General features: G+C 38.4%; 1 protein-coding gene across 1 annotated transcript; it reads left to right on the top strand.

Annotated features, from left to right (window-relative positions):
- The first annotated feature begins 1,119 nt into the window (after positions 1-1,119).
- Positions 1,120-14,325, top strand: LOC146459809 (tRNA:m(4)X modification enzyme TRM13 homolog). The gene is made up of 14 exons (XM_085088906.1): positions 1,120-1,276; positions 1,414-1,457; positions 3,258-3,324; positions 4,559-4,621; positions 5,262-5,331; positions 6,108-6,214; positions 6,906-6,984; positions 7,110-7,201; positions 8,188-8,266; positions 9,661-9,738; positions 10,501-10,585; positions 11,406-11,644; positions 12,475-12,622; positions 13,620-14,325. The coding sequence occupies exons 1-14, from the start codon at positions 1,139-1,141 to the stop codon at positions 13,795-13,797; spliced, it is 1,467 nt and encodes a 488-aa protein (XP_084945032.1). The 5' UTR covers positions 1,120-1,138; the 3' UTR covers positions 13,798-14,325.
- The last annotated feature ends 2,067 nt before the right edge of the window (positions 14,326-16,392 follow it).

Raw genomic sequence — 16,392 nt, 5'->3', positions numbered from 1 at the left:
ACAAGGAGGTTGCCATCTCCTAATGTCATCTCCCTAAACAAGTGAGTGCTGTGTGCTCGATTCGCAGTTTTAAAGTTGCGCTGATATAGATTTTAGGCTCTGTTCCCCCTAACTCGTATAAATTTGAAAGCGCATCTTGTTTTCTCTGGATTAGTCTGGTCGATGTATTATTTCACGCTGGAGAGCGCTTTTAAAAAGATCTGTTTTCGGTGGTAAAAAACGCTGTTTTAGTGTGGCTAGAAGGCCAAACTGGAGAAAAAAAGATGCGTTTTCAAATTTCTGCGATTCGTGTGGACAAAGCCCCCGAGTTGTGCAAAGGATTTGAACGTACTTAGAACATCGTGTCGTCCACTTGACATTCACTTCAACTTTGTTCCAGAGACAATCAAAGCAAAGAACCTTAAACAGCTTCTTGTAACAGCTTCTTGTAACCTTAAACAGACAAAGTTGTGTTAAGCCTCAGAGCTGACTAATGCCAATTATCAAAAAAAAAACAAAAACAAAAACATGATCATCGTATAATGCGATTCCAAGCATTTGATTGGCTTAGCGGCCATCGTATATGAGCCATTATACCATGCCCGGGAAATAGCGACCATTGAGTTGTCTTCTGGTTGTTCTTGCAAAGCGAAGTCAGCAAGGTCTAGCAATATTTCTTGATTAATTTTAATACAAGATGCCCCTAATGGTATTTTCGCAGGATGCTTCATGTGCCCTCGTTTATTCCCATTGTATGTTTCGCAGATTTTTAAAATTATCCTCTCTTGACTGAAGCGAAAACAGCGTTTCTGTCGAATGACATTTGGAAAAATAATATATAATAAATAATATTAAAAGCCATTATTTTATTTTTCAAAATAAAACTTTGATATAGCGGGTATTCGCTATTGAATAGTAAGCAAAAGAAAATACGGCCTTTCGGTTAAAAAAAAAATAACAATAATAATTACGAAAATTCTTATTCAGCCCGTGCTTAATGGCTTGAAGGCTAGCTACGCCCTTGGGAACGAATGGAAAAATTGCCATCCATTTGCATTTGATACGAAAAGTTTCCGGAATTTCCAATAAAAGCCCACCGTGCTTGGCCAAGTTTGGGCAGCGGCTCGTCGCTTTAGCGCAAGTGTCGTTGAGATTCAAGATGGCGGACGGAGTGGAAGAAACTGACAAAAAACATTGTGCGTTTTTCTTGAAGCGAAAACAGCGTTTCTGTCGAATGACAGTTGGAGAAGGGAAGAAATATTGCGGAGAACATATGATTGTTGGAGGAGAGGCAGAAGTTGGTGTTGATTTTTATTTGAGCGACTGCCACCGTGCACGTGTAAAAAATTATGCGCTTCTCTTACTTGCTAATTTTACTAAAGCTTATACCTTGCTCCTTCTCCTTTTTTATTTATTTAATTTTTGTTTTGATAGGCTGGCGGTCGCAAAAGAATAATCTGTCCTCTGGATAAGAAACAGTAAGAAGAAGCATTTATTGTTTAGTGTATAAGTGTTGGAACATTCCATTTTTTTCCATACCCCCTCCCCCCTTCTCCCCACATACATTTTGTATCCCGAATTCTGTTCATGCTGGCTGTGTGTGTGGAAGAGATGAAAGTGATGCATGTATAATTAATGTATAAGGCAGTTCGTAAATCTTTCCGATTATTCTTGGCGGCACCTTTGAATACACAAAGTCTCAGGCTTCCAAACTTTGGTGGCCCATTTGAACAAAAGATCCTATCCCCCCTTAGTAAAATTTTGCTATCTTTAGGGGGTGGGAGTGCAGACAAATAATGGAAGGCCCTGTTGTATCTTTTGTTTCAATCCGCAGCTGCTTCCATCTGTCTTTTCATTATCAGACGCAATGATACCTCTGTACAATCATGTAGTACCTCTGTTTCTTTCCAGTCATTGCACAGGGTGCAGAGGAGTCAAATTTGTTGTAAATGAGCGGCTAAATTCTCCGGTGACGGATTAAAACGAAAGCCAAGTTCTGCACTGTGCTACAGGGGCGCATATTTGATCCACTAAGCGATATAAATACAGCTAAAACATTTGAGCGTTCCCCGTGTTGACAAGATACACAGCGACTGATGAGATTACAAGAGAATCGAAACTGCAGTCTTGCTTGAGAAACAACATTAGACACTCGCCAGAAGAAATGCCGGCTATGTTAGCTTTAAATATCTGCTGCGGATGCGTGCTAAGCCACAAAATAATGGAGGTACATGTCAGCTCTAAGAACACAATAGCTGATAAGAAGCAACCCAGGAGCTAAAAGGTAACACAACCAGCTATAGATCTTGAAAGCGAGAGACAACGATGATCAGCTTTGTAAAGATGAGGATCTGTTAGACACTCATATCCGTGATAAACAAACATCCTGCAATCTTCCTGCGGTGAGATACAATAGCATAAGCATTAATTCACAAGTTAAGAAATTCATGGATCCTGTGTCTTCACAGATAACATTTTTTTAGCACTACCTGAAATCTTGCAGTTGATCCAAGCTGATAAGCCTTAACAAATGCCACAGAGCAAGTAAGAAACCCTCCATTCAGTATATAAGTTGAGAATTCCCCCTCACAATCAAGACAAACACCATTAAGCAGAGCGTTGTCATCACATTTTGATCTAAAGGAGAGAATCTCTTATACAAAAGGAAAAGCAAAACTAATAAGGCTTTTATCAACACAACGGACACACAGCGGGAGTCGCACAGGTCTGCCAACCCCATTTTAACATGCTTGTGATGTATTAACGTCACCGGTTTCCTCCAGTCCACATCGTACGAAAGCGAACATTTAAACGTGAAAAAACCATTCCCGAAAAGTTGAAAATAACGACCATCCTGGTTAAATTTTCACTATGTAAGTGGAGAGAATATTATTTCAGAGGCACTTACAAAAATCGACGCGTTTTTATTGCAAATGTGATGATTTATGGGGGTTTCGAAATTTGGCAAAATTAGTTTCATCCCTTGTCTCTATTTCTACCGTAGGCTACGGTAATGCGCCTACAGTCATTGATGCATGCGGCTTGTGTCGTGGGGTTAATCTTTCAACAGACACGTCATAAGATCCCATGACACTTTGTTAGATCACGTTCTTGTATTTAAATCAACAAAATTGGTTTGCGCCGGAGAATTTAGCCGCTCGTTTACAACAAATTTGACTCCTCTGCGCCCTGTGGTCATTGTGAGGTTTACACATTACAGTCAAATGAATAAAAGGAGCTGAATTTGTGTGTGCTGTTTTCCTGGTAATTCTATATAGCACTGTATTTGAAGACCAGCTTAAAAAGCATCTGAAGAAATGCAATCAAACAAAAAAGACCCAAGTGGTAAGTTTGAAAATGGATGTGTAAAATGCATTGTGATAGTGAGAACCGTAGCTAAAAATCAGACTTCATTACCCATAGCTGTGGCCACTTTGGTTGTCATTGTGAGTAGAATATCCTAGATATTTTTAAAGTGAATTCCTTTTATATTGCAAAATTTATGTTTTCCTATCACCAACGTTTGCTGCCTTCACCCTTTCTAAATTTATTTCCGACTGGTGGTCAAATTCATAATTATGATACTAGAACCTCAGCTCATTTTCGACCTCACACCTGCCGAACTAATATCAAGCAATTTACTATACTCTATAGAGGGCCAAAAATATGGAATGCTTTGCCATTATCAATTACGTCTTCCCCTAGTCTATCCACCTTCAAAAGAAAGCTTCTTGATTTCCTAAGTTAATTGCATGAAACGTCCGACTCTGTTCTGTCTTTATAGTCTTACCACCACCGTATGTTAAAAAATCTCAATACAATGTCTTTACTGATCTTAAAGTCCCAACATATCTCCGAGGAGACCTCTCAGTATAAGCCCGGGGGTTTCTTGAGGTCTCCTCGCCACTTCTTACTTCTTTTACTATTATTATTTACTCTAAACTTATGTACTTGTAATCCTAGTTTATCATTCATTGTAACTTTCTATGTTTGTATGTCGTGGTGAATAAATAAATAAATAAATAAATAAATAAATAAATACTAGTCATAGTGGCAGCTAAAATAATTATTCATGTGAAGGTTGCCAATTTGGCATGTGTTTCAGCAGTGACATTAAAGTGCAGTAGTGCTAAGCATTTCCATTTTTGAATAAGATCGAGAAAAAAATCAATGAGTCAGTTGATATACACTTGATACCCACAAAGAAATATTAAGTAGACCCTGGGGTCATCAGCTTGGGAAACTCCTAAAGGCTGTTTTATGGGAATCACTGTTGAAACCAGGCCATGTACAACAAATATGGGAGGATGTTAGGGAAAATGAGAGAAGGAAAAAGCAGGAACTTCTCTTAGTTTCAATTTTTGCAGCTACCCAGTATTTCCTGCATGTTTCTCCCTTCCCAACCTTTGCTTGAGAATGATCCAAGGAGCTTAAGTTGGGGAGGATGATTTAAAGTACAATTTGCATTTCATTGATCATAACTACTTTGACGTGATCATGTAATTGATTCACTTATCTTGTGTAAGACCACAAAATGAATTTGGGTGACCTAAATTGTTGTGTTTTTTTTACTTTCCAGGTATATTTCAGTGCAAATATCAACTCTGGTATACCAAAGTATGAGTTTTCTCCTGCAGAAAAGGTAATATTTGATTGTATAAATTCAAAATTTTTAATTCTGGAAATAGCTTGATGTTACTTTTCCTTAAAGGCAAGTGACCAACACAAAAGTGGAACTGTTACTTGACTCTTTTCTTTCGTTTGTGCCCAGTAATACTTTGTTTGAGTTGGTTCAGTTTTTGGCAAAAACTAAGGACATTATTCTTTGCATTTAAGCCTTTTCCTTGAAAATTAAATATAAAACCAAGTTCCTTACACGGATAGAGCTTATTTGGAACAATTTCAATTTCAAGGCAAAACAGTCACTTACACTGAATATGATACCCCTGTATAAAACCCCTCAGTTAATGATGTTTGCTTTTTGAGCAGAGCTGCATCAGTACTTTTTTAGACTGCAAGCAGTCTCTCTCTTCTCCTAAGTTCTAAAGTGTGTGCGAGGGATCTAGCGAGTAAACTTTGAGAAACTCCTTCTCCCCAATCCCTACCTTGTTCACTTTTCTAATTTGCATTATTTTACTGTCGCTTTGCGTACACGATCTGAGCAAAAAAGTCGATTCCTCAGTCTAGTACCTTCTTGAAAGTCATTGTTAATTAATTAATTATTTTTAGTTAATTGAATTAATGATATGCACAGGAATATTGTTTCTTCTTTGTATTTGCAGATTTCTTTAAGTTCTGTTTCCAAGGATAAAATATTAAGATTGATAGTCAAAGTAAAGGAATATTACAAAGGTACATATAACATAAAGTTAATGTACACTCATTAAAATTTTAACTTATGAATTGACTTGATTCTTGAGTGACAAATATAGTCCTGATGTAATACATAAATATTTTTTATTTACTTGTCCATAGTATACATTTTTGGAGCTACAATATTTTAAACACTGCATGTTGTTTCTTGAAAACATTATACATATGGACAGTCATTTCCTTGTTTCCTTACAATTATTATATGTAATTTTTTGATATTTTTTGGCATTCAATATTAGGAGACTCATTTTTGAGTTATTTACTTGTATTATATCGCTGTAAAAGTACTATTAAGCCACTGGGGAGCTTATTTATTTTCAGGTCACTAGGAGGGAGTGGGGTGGGGGTTATTAGAGAGAGAAGGAGAGGTGGGGAGGGGGTGTGGGGAGGGGGCTTAATGAGTTTTTTCAACAAAACATTATTTAGTTTTTCCAAAGGTCTACCACTTAACTAATTACTGAAGGATAGTACTGAAGGGTCGTGTGTCACAAATACAATGTCATTTTTAATAAGCACAATGATGATTATAGATTAACTCACTGATTTTTTAACTATTGGTACCACAGAGTTTTAAAGTATTTGTGTTTTCTAACACATGGCAACTGTGGGTAGTATAAATTCTACCCTCCAAATGGCGGATGTGTGAGGGTGGGGGGGGGGGGGGGGGCTTGTATGTGTTTGTGGAGGGAGGGGACGAGAGAGCTAAATATGTCATTGGTATTTTTTTAATACACAATTCTTTGTTTTTAATGTAGCTCATGTTCCAATAATCCCAGAGGAAGTACTTTCTCATTGTGTATTTCAAAAAGAGCTTTTGGAGATGGCTGATAAACCGGCCATTTTGAAGCATTTAAAACAACAGGTAACTCTAACCATCACTCTTTAGCTTTGTACATGTACAGTGGTGTCTTCAGAATTGTTGATTGTTGTACATGTACTCTCACACAGCTGTGCAATGAGAGTCACTTGTAACAAACTTCAGAGTCATTGCTTTTTGAATAAAATGAATCTGCAATGTAACAGATTGTTTTGAAAATTTACCCAACCCCTCCCCACTGGGGGGTACCTCTTGGCATTTTGTTGGCATGTTCTGCCTTGTTATCTACCCATTTGCAAAACCTTTTTTCAGAGTCAGTGAATTCTGTTAAAATAATCACATCTAATGTAACCTTCAAGCAAACTCTCTAACTGGGGTCTCACACGAGATTTATCTTGGGTGCAAGCGGAGAGCGAGATGAAGTTGGTTCAATCATGGATAAGTTTTCTTAGTGTGGAAACAGGATGGACATGAATTTAAACATAAAAGTCGTCTAATTTTGTCTGTCTTTTAAAGGCTCAGTAAATAACTGATCTATATGCATTTCAGATCACGTTTTTTTTGTTTTAGCTCAGCTTCACCGGAGTTTTTGCATGTGGCCTTGAATTCCTTTAGGAAATGTTGCTCCAATGTTTTATCTGCGGCTCTGTGCTTCGTTTGCAATAAAACAACTATGATTATGCGCAAGATTTTGATTTTTATCACACAATTGAGTGTAATTTTGCTTGTGTACCAGGCTTCTCTTGTTGGTCATATGGACAAGATGCATCTTCTAGCCCCAAGCACAGTTTTCATGGAGTTTGGAGCAGGAAGAGGTCGGTATCTTATGCTAAAAAAAAATTTCCGCTGTCTTTCTCAGTGTGTAATTTAATGATAGTATGAAAATTAAGAAAAATTTAGAATGACTCCCTGTCTGTGTTGCTGCTAATTTCTGTTTTAGGAAAGTTGTCTCATTGGCTGCAGATGGCAGTGGGAAATTCTACTGAAGATGTGGAGTATCTTCTTATTGACAGAGCAAATAACAGATATAAGGTATCATTAATGGAACAAAAGATAGATTAAAATTAATTGTTTCTCATGATTGTGTAGCATAGGTGTTGATTGCGACGTTTCAACCGCTATACTGCTGGCCCCAGTTGTTCAAAGAGCGGATAAGTCACTATCCGGCAGATAAAATGTATTGGTCGGAGTACATTTATCTGCTGGATAGAGTCATCCGTTTTTTAATCAACTGGGACCTGTTCTTTAACAGGCCGTGGTGTCAACTGGCTTCATGTCAATATACTGTAAGTAGAACCGTGGTTGGTGGTGATCTCCCATTTCAATCCTTGCTGTAGATGTTAGTGATTAAAGCATTTCGATCCTCGTTGTTCAGACTACATGCTGTTTGCTCAGGGTTCCATTGTGGTACCGATCGACTGTTGTGCTGTTGTGAATGAAGGCACCCATGCTTCAACAACAACAACAACAACAAGTGGATTTATTTGCTTCAGGAATTTGAATCCATTATCCCGATTGATGTTGAACATTAGGGTGAAGTCTTAAGTCTTAAGTGATTGGCCTCTTTAACCCTACGGGCCGGGTGTACTACTGTGGGTCACGGTCAATAAACTTAACCCTGTCCCAGTTCGGATAGTGTCCGGATTCATTAGCGTGTTCTAAGGTTCGAGGAAGAACAAGCCCTATGTCTCTATCGTGTTTCTTCCGATATACACTTTACCACATTGACAGGGAACCTTGTAGACTACACCATCTTGTTTTGTGAGATCGACAGTGCCTTAGGTCGTACCAAGTGTGATCTAAGTGTTGCGTCAGACTAAAAACAGTCTGACTACCTTGATGTTGTATGCAACGGTGAAGAGGCTATGATACCCCTTTGACATAATATTATCATGACAACAAAGAAACAATCTTGACGGTTTTTCTTGGTCTTTAATTTTAGCGATCACAATGATTGTTCAAACTAGAGTGCAGTGTATTCAATTCGTAACACGTAAATTATTTTTGATTGTGTTCAGTATGATCGTTATCACAGAGGTGAGGATCAAGGTCCATCTTTCCAGCGATTAAATTTGGATATCGAGCACCTGGACTTAAGTAAGAACTCTCGCGTACATTTGTTACTTGTTTACAGTTTGTAGTGTGCATGTAGTTCATTGCGTTGATATCTGTTTTTTAGTCCTTTTCCATTTGTCACAATTGCCCAGCCAGACCAGTCAGTTCGTAAACGGAATGTATCAATTTGAAGGATAAGTTTTATCCTAGTCCTTCGAATTTCTTCAAAATAGCGCGTACCATTTTTGGAGTGGTTAGTTTTCAAGGTTTTGCACGTCATCGATTTATAGACTGACCAGTTAGGCCGGCCAGTTCTGACAAATGCAAAGTGCACCAAGTCTCTTGTAATGTACTGTCAGAATCAAACTTTTTTAAAAGTCATGTGGTGATATAGTCATTGCGAACCTTGCCGTTGCGATTGGGTCCGTGAAAGATACTCAGCAGTAGAAAGTTAAATTTAAGCTGCTGAACGGTTACCTTTAATACTGTTCCCTACGTATGCCGTTCAACTTTGTTTTGGTGTTGCAGCCTAGCAGGGTTGCCACGGTTAGGGAAGAGTCGGGAAAAACGTTTTTTTTTTTCAAGGTCAGGGAAAAGTCTGAGAATTTTGCATCAAGTCGGGAAATTTCCAAATTTTAACCCACAGTTAGTGGAAAGTTAAGGAATTTGATTTTTGGCTAGCCACTGGGTTTGCAAACGAGTTTCCTTGTTGGCAAAGGTAAGGTTGTTTCAAAAATTGTCTGCAAAGGAGCTGATTTCTGTGGCTTCATCGCGAGCTTTATCTTTGGTAGTCAGTGAAAATTGATTTGTGGTCAGTGAATATATAGTCAAGGAAAAGTCAGGAAAGTTTGTGTTATTCTGGTGAGTGGCAACCCTGTTCAGGCTGGTTGCACACGAGCAAGTTTGCTGTTGCTGACAATTTTGTCTTGTTTGTGTCTCAATGGTGAAGAACTTGTCTGCAAACTTGTTCAAAAACTGGAGCGAATTGTCAAGAAAAAACGTGCAATTTTTGTCGTACACACGACAAACGTACCTTGAACGACAACGACGGCAACGAGAACGTCCGAAAACAATAGTTTTAATTGGCAAAACTCTGGCTCTGTATGGACGTGTATTATACATTTAGCACATTTCTTTGCCGTCCTCTTCAAAATACAACGTGAAATGACTACATTCAAGTTTATATGGATTTCTCTCTAGGAATAAAAGGGTTTAAAAAATAATAGAAAGACCCCAACTGCATGCACCTAGTGCTTGAGTCGATTAACAGAAAAAAAAAAAGAAGATCCCTCAATATTTGGTCCGATTTCTTTTAGACAAAGGAAACGAAAGCAAGTTTAAATCTCAACTCCATTGGTGAATGTGCATCAGTTTTGGCAGTATAAGTGATGTTTATGCGGCTCTATATTTTAATCTTTTGCTGTTTTGTATTTTAGGTAAGGTACCTTGCATTAAAAATAATGATAAGAAGAAAATTGTTGCCATCAGTAAACATCTTTGCGGAGCTGCCACAGGTGAGGTGCTTTTTGGAGACTTGCTATGAAAATTGTTTTTAACAACTTTATTGGGTAAAACTACAAAATAAGAAGTTTTACAAGGTCCTATGATAGATGGATTTTTCAAATTCAAATGAAATGCAAGCCAGGAAGAATGTCAAGCCTTACAGAAATGTGTCTGCATTTGCATGTAGGCATTTTCCTCGTTAGAGGAAATTATGACTTCATGAAATTGATGCCAGTTCCAAAAATTTGTCGTGAATTGTGTTAATTTCTCATAGCGTTGATTTCAGCAACTTTAATAAGTCGCTGCATTAATTCACCATTATTCGGAAATTGTTACTTTGCATGTAGAATTCCTGTCATTAATTTCTATTTAGTCGCGTTTTTATAGGTAACTATTTCAGATAAACAAAAGCTTCAATTGCCCGTTCCGAAACTCATAAAGGGACTCGGCCCTAGTTTACACATTGTTTAAATTGCTTCATATGAAGAAATGAACTCCATCGCCAGAAAGATCACATAAAATTAGTAAGTTTACTAAAGTCTCTAATTTTGCCGATTTTTGAAAGCTTTCTTCATGGTTGAAATCTAACGACAGAACATCAAACTTGGTAAACTGACTAATTTTGATGTGACCTTTCTTGTAATTGACTCCAATTTCTGATAAATGAAAATTTAACAACTCGTCCTTAGTCTCCATTTGAACTTCGGAACGGGCAATAAGACACTTGTTATGTACTTTCCTTTATCATCGCATACTTCTCTCTTCTTTGGTAGATTTAACTCTAAGATGTTTAATGGAAACATTAATCAAGAGAAGAGAATGCGAAGAGTCGAGCGTGGAGAAAACCACAGAAGACAGGTTAGTTTGGATAACTGTTTCTTAAACGCATTACTGATGAGGTGGTTGAGTTTTAAAAACTACAATAGGTAGTTTTGGACCCCTTCCAGGTAATTGTGGTTTATTTATTTACAGTGTATTTATTTATTTATTTATTTTTTAATGAATTCGTCACTGAGGATGTTATATAATAGAAATACAATAAAAATACAGAAAAAAATAAAAATACAGGTTGTGACGGGGAAAAGAAACAGAACTTTCGTCCCTATTGCAATCTGACCCCCTACTACTACAAGAAAAAGCTACAATCGTAAGTAAATAAAAAATCTTAAGTAAATAAACGATCTTAAGTTAATAACAATCGTAAGTGAATCGTAAGTTTGCATCTAATCCTGTTTTAAAGTGTATTTTGATAGATATTTTTATTTGCTTGCACAAATCTTCATGTTGTTCTTGTATGAAAAATCTAAAAAAATTCCTTATCAATTTTTCTTTCCCGCGTTTGAGGCGCATAAAAGTATGAAATTTCAATACCGCGCAGGACGGGAAAATGGGGATAGTAGAGCTGTGACGTCAATACAGGAACGCATATCTCGCGTTTTCTCTATTCCTTGGCGATGGGGTTCATTTCTTCGTATGACGCAATTTGAACAAATAAATAAACTTCCTTTATGAACTTCTGAATGGGCAATATTACTTCTCAGCGTTGAGTTTTAAAAACTGGGTAGTTTTGGACCCCTTTCAGGTAATTGTGGTTTATTTATTTTCAGTTTAGTAGATAGTTCTACTTTACAGACATTTAACTTGTATACCAATTGTTCTTTACCACTCTGTTATGCAGGGGAAACAAAAGATTAAAGCTAGCTGCCAGTACAGGAACAGTAAAAGGAATAATACTAGCTCTATGTTGCCACCATTGTTGTTCCTGGCCTCAATACGTTGGTCGACCATTTTTACAGAATCTGGGCCTTACTGCAGAAGACTTTCATCTGTTGTGCTGTCTCAGCAGTTGGGCTACCTGTGGAATAAAGCTTAAGAAACGCTTCAGAGAAAATGCTGGACGGACTGTTAATGTTGCAGGTATTAATAGAGGCGTTATACTTTTAGAGCGGTTTTCAATACAGTGTCGTAAAACCAAAGTTATTATCTGGCCAATCAAATTAGGTGTAAACAGCGCAATAAACCAATCAGACCTCGAAGCAAATACTTGTAACCAGCGCCAAGGGCGGGAAAACGCGCGCGAACCAGTCGCGATTGGTTTTGGTTTTGTTTCTCATTGGTCGAGAACGTGGCGCGAATTTTGCTAACCAATCATCTAGGGCAGTGAAGCAAAACCAAATCAAACGCGAATTACGCAGTTGTAAACTGCTCTATACTCGAGATGGTTTATGATTGGTCGTGTTTGTTACAGTGTAATTCTGTTTTGAGAGAGGTGTTCAACTTTATCCGCTGTAGTTAACCTTTCGAAGTCTTGCTTTCTGATTATTAAGCAAAAGACCTTGTTTCTATTTCACAATTACACTGCGAAGTCGAGATTTCCATTTATTAAATACAAACCGAGCGATCCAACTGTTTTATTTCGACCCAATGGCTGGTCTATTGAACACTATTTATTGGTTTATCGACACTTTTGCTGAACCCGTTTTTGCCATGATACTTCTCAAACTTATTGATAATTAATGAAGAGAAGATAAAGGAAACCACTACCGTGGAGAAGATTTAAATGTGACCAACCGCTACGATTTTCACTGCCGTCAGTCACTGCAGCGGACCTTAGAAAACAAAAACGTTTGGCGCAATGGGGTCAAAAGGTCATGTTAGTTGGGGTTGAAGTTCAGAATCCGTATGTTATTGAAAGCCGCAATAATTGTCGAAGAGTTGACGAAACGATTTTCTGGTAACTTTTTCAGCCAGAGACAGTGATGAAGACTGGGATAGCGACGATGAAGAGAACCATGATACGGGGATAGAGAAGCCAACGACAAAAGATAGTCCTTTAGCCGAGAATGACGGCAAAATGAAAGAAAAGGGAGCGGAGAACGTCGGAGATGACGACAGGTAACACTTCCAGTGATATCGCTTAACAACGCGTTCTGGGGTTTAAATGCACGTTAGATTTTGGTGTGGGCTCATACAGGAATGCCTACGCTTAATTACTTGCGTATTAGCACGATTGAGCGTTCATAACCATTGAATTTTGAAAAGTAAATAAGATTTAAATTTCTACCTGGTCTCAACTGTAACTTGGGACACTATATATCGCACTGAAGCAGAAATACCAAGCTGAGAATACATCTATTAGCTTGGTTTCTTCTTAAAATCTTGTTCTAAAATATGAGGGCATTTTTGCTTAAGGTGGATGATTCCCTAGAAATAAAAGTTGTCGTGAAATTGACCTAAAACGTTTCTTGCGTGTATGTTCTCATTATCATTATTTTATGCCCGCGAGTGGTGGGCGGCTCGCATTTCCAGCCATAACTCATTTTTCTGTCGTCATTTTTCCTAAAAATATCCCAAGTGTAAAGAGGATAATAACTAACTTAAAATAACGAGATAAAAAGATAGGCTTTCTTGCTCGTTTAGGAGAAAATAACCATCTATTTATTGGCTGGGCTTAGCATCAAGGAAACATATCATGTTTTCAACTTGCGCGCGCTAAACGCCCGCAAATGACGCAAGAACTTACGCGCAGTAAGAATGCGCAATGCAATATAATGGAATCACCTCAAGCTTGATTCCAACTCGTGCGTTAAGCACAAACATGAGCTCAAGCACAAGAAAATAAGCTAATTTGGTTTTGTTAGAGCTCTGATTGAAGGCTAACCAGTTGGTTATCAACTTACGGTTGGTCATGGATTTAAACATGGAGTGCTTTGTTATATATCCAGCTTGAGGGCTGAGAGAAAGACGTTAACTCGCGAACTCTGAGAGTTCCTAGACCATGTAAGGTAAACACATTACTTTCTGCACAAGATCTTTTAAACTGCACAAGGCTTAGTGATTTTGAAGAACAGTAATCACAGGGCGCTAAAGCGCAATTTCATTTTCCTTTCAGATGGTCAAATTTTACAGTATCCGAGAGAGAAGAAATAGGTCGACAATGTAAGCGGCTCATAGACGCCGGTCGTCTGTGGTATCTAGAGTCACATGACTTCAGTGCTAGGCTGGCGTTGTATGTCGATGCAAGCGTTTCACTAGAAAATGCCGTTCTCTTAGCGACTCCGAAGACGTAGCGCAAAGGAAGGTTACTGATTTCCAAACGGAAAATTATCAGCGGTGAGTCAGCGATAATCAAGACTGTTATACCTCCCACCTCAATCAGCTATTTTGATTGGACGAGAACGAATCACGTGCTTTGCCTCTCTAGTAGGGTGAACAACATTTTCCGAATTCCCGAAGAAGAATCACTTGAACTTGTTGCCTGCTATCTTGGTCAGCCCTTGACTTGCCTTGAGACAGCGGCAAACAAACTCCAACTGTTTTCCTCAGCTTTGTCTTGGCCAACATTAGCCACAGCTACAGCTACCTTATTTAACACAAGGTTTACTGAGCGGAGCAAAGCAATACCGTGGTACATTTCTAAGCTGTAACCTTGAAACACTTCGATATGAAATGAATCATTCCGGGTTTTTGTGGACGACATGAACCATAGCGGTAAATTTTTATCGCTACCTTAACATATACAACAGGTATGTTTTACCAACCTGAAATGGGTTAAACAGTAGCAGAAAGCTTAGGTAAAGTATAAACTTGTTGTTGAACTTAGCGTATCCGTATTGGTTGCTTAAAACCCCTATCGAGGGTCTCGGGAAGATAGTATTCACTGTCTCGCCTCCCGCAAATGTGGCCCGGGTTCGATTCCCGGGTTAAGTTTGTTGTTGGTTCCTACCCTTGCTCCGAGAGGTTTTTCTCCGGGTACTCCGGTTTACCCCTCTCTTCAAAAACCAACATTTCCAATCTCCAATTCGATCTGAACAGTGTCCCCAATTAGTTGTCTGCGCTAAATGCGTTAACACTTAAATAGATCGATTGGTTGGTTGGTTACGACTAAACAGCGTCCAAATAGCACTTCACACCCCAAAGGTGTAAAGGAAAGTTGAGGCTTTACCTTTTATAATGGAACGACTTTTTGGAGGGAATACTTGAATTTTTTTGGAGGGCTTCGTTTTGTGATTCCAAACAAGTGATCAGATTAATTAATTGTCTAGCACTTAAATCAATGATTTCTACAAAACTGACTTGGTAAGTCCAGACATAATGAAAAGAACATTAGAAATACTATTGAATCATACCTTGAAAGCGCTCACTTATGTGTCACGTAACGATTTAAGAACTTTAAAGTCCTTTTCCAGTTTTTCTTGGAAAACTTGCTGCCATCCCTACCATTCTTCAAACTGTCAGGGAAAGGTTGAGCCATGAGAAAACCGGCCTTTAATGGTATTTTTCGTAAACTTTTTTCTCTTTACCTTCCCGTTCAAAAACAAAGTGACGCATATAACTATATATGGCATGACAATTAAAAAGGGGGGAGGGGGAGTGGGAGAATGCCCAAAAAGGAGAGACGCGAACGGAACACTTAGACCCATGCATGGCGCCCACCCAGGGGAGTACAAGAGGGAAAAAAAAAAAAGAAAAATCATCTATTTACAAAACCACAAAATAAATAAAAAGTAAGATAAAAAATACAAGCTGCATAAAAATCTGACAATGGTGGCATGGACAGTTCCGAGCAATCGACCACATACAGAGCAGGTTTACAAGCGTAGCGTATAATCAGCGTATAAATTACAGCAAAACATGTTTGCTATGCGATGTAATCACGTGTAAATTCCACTGAGGCAATACAGAATGACGCGTTTGCAACACATACCACATAATTTAGCTAGGACCACAGTACTAGTTACACTAGGTGTACCCCTTTCCTTTCCATAAACCTAAACATTTTGGGACGACCCGCACCGTTTGCAACGTCTTACGTGGTTGGTCGAGAGGACAAAAGAACGAACAACAGAACAATGCAGCTGCAGCTTATCATTTAGGGTCCACTGAAATAGAGGTTTTGAACAGGTGCAGGCCTACTGAGTGTCCTGAGTTATGACGCATATTTGGGTAATATTGGATTGGAGAAATATTAGTGAAATGAAATGAAACAGAGTATCACTAAATTTACAGTGTAAAACGTTACCAACTGAGAAAATAAGCATGTAAGTTTATTGGCCTTTCCTTGGGGATATGTGATATATATTCCTGGTATATCGAGCGCGCAACAACCTGGTTAATAACCCCCACTAAATTATTGTTTATTGATTTCGAAACCCAAATGATGTGCACGTCTCAGCGTAAAGTGCTGCACTCAACCTAAACAAGAAAAGGTTTAGCACTGACGTGGTCGAAAATCCGAGTGGCCGGCGAATGGCTCTCGAACGGTCGGGATTTCTCTGCGTTAGGAACCGAGGCCCATCCGAGGAAGCTCCGATAAAAAAGCTATGTTGTGATTGTCTGGTTTTAACCACGATTCTCCTACGAGTATCCGAGTGATTTCCGATTGTTCACGCGTCATCGAGTGACAATCAACTCGATCAACCCTCATTAACGCTCTTTCGAGTCGAACGTGGAACAGTTTCAATAAAAATAACAACAGTTTGGCTGTTCTAGTCTATTGTTCGAGTTTCTCGTCTATTGTTATCAAGGTTTTTAATGACGGACTGACTAGTAGCTTGGTTCTTAACTCTCTTAACAACCTTTCACTCTGAAAATTAAACAAAATCTTATCATTTGTGGTTTTAGAAAACACACATGTTGTTTGTCAGTTGTTTAGTTGGTTCCTG

Source organism: Pavona decussata, unplaced genomic scaffold, assembly GCF_977016875.1.
Source record: "Pavona decussata unplaced genomic scaffold, jaPavDecu1.1 SCAFFOLD_216, whole genome shotgun sequence".
In the NCBI taxonomy this organism is placed as follows: Eukaryota; Metazoa; Cnidaria; class Anthozoa; order Scleractinia; family Agariciidae; genus Pavona; species Pavona decussata.
This window is presented reverse-complemented; position numbering and strand designations above follow the sequence as displayed.

Bases quoted from the DNA above. Each gene is read 5' to 3' on its own strand.
- LOC146459809 (XM_085088906.1), top strand. From the start codon at position 1,139: ATGGCGGACGGAGTGGAAGAAACTGACAAAAAACATTGTGCGTTTTTC. The intron at 4,622-5,261 runs GTAATATTTGAT...TTGTATTTGCAG, and splicing joins AGTTTTCTCCTGCAGAAAAG to ATTTCTTTAAGTTCTGTTTC. The intron at 8,267-9,660 runs GTAAGAACTCTC...TTTGTATTTTAG, and splicing joins TATCGAGCACCTGGACTTAA to GTAAGGTACCTTGCATTAAA.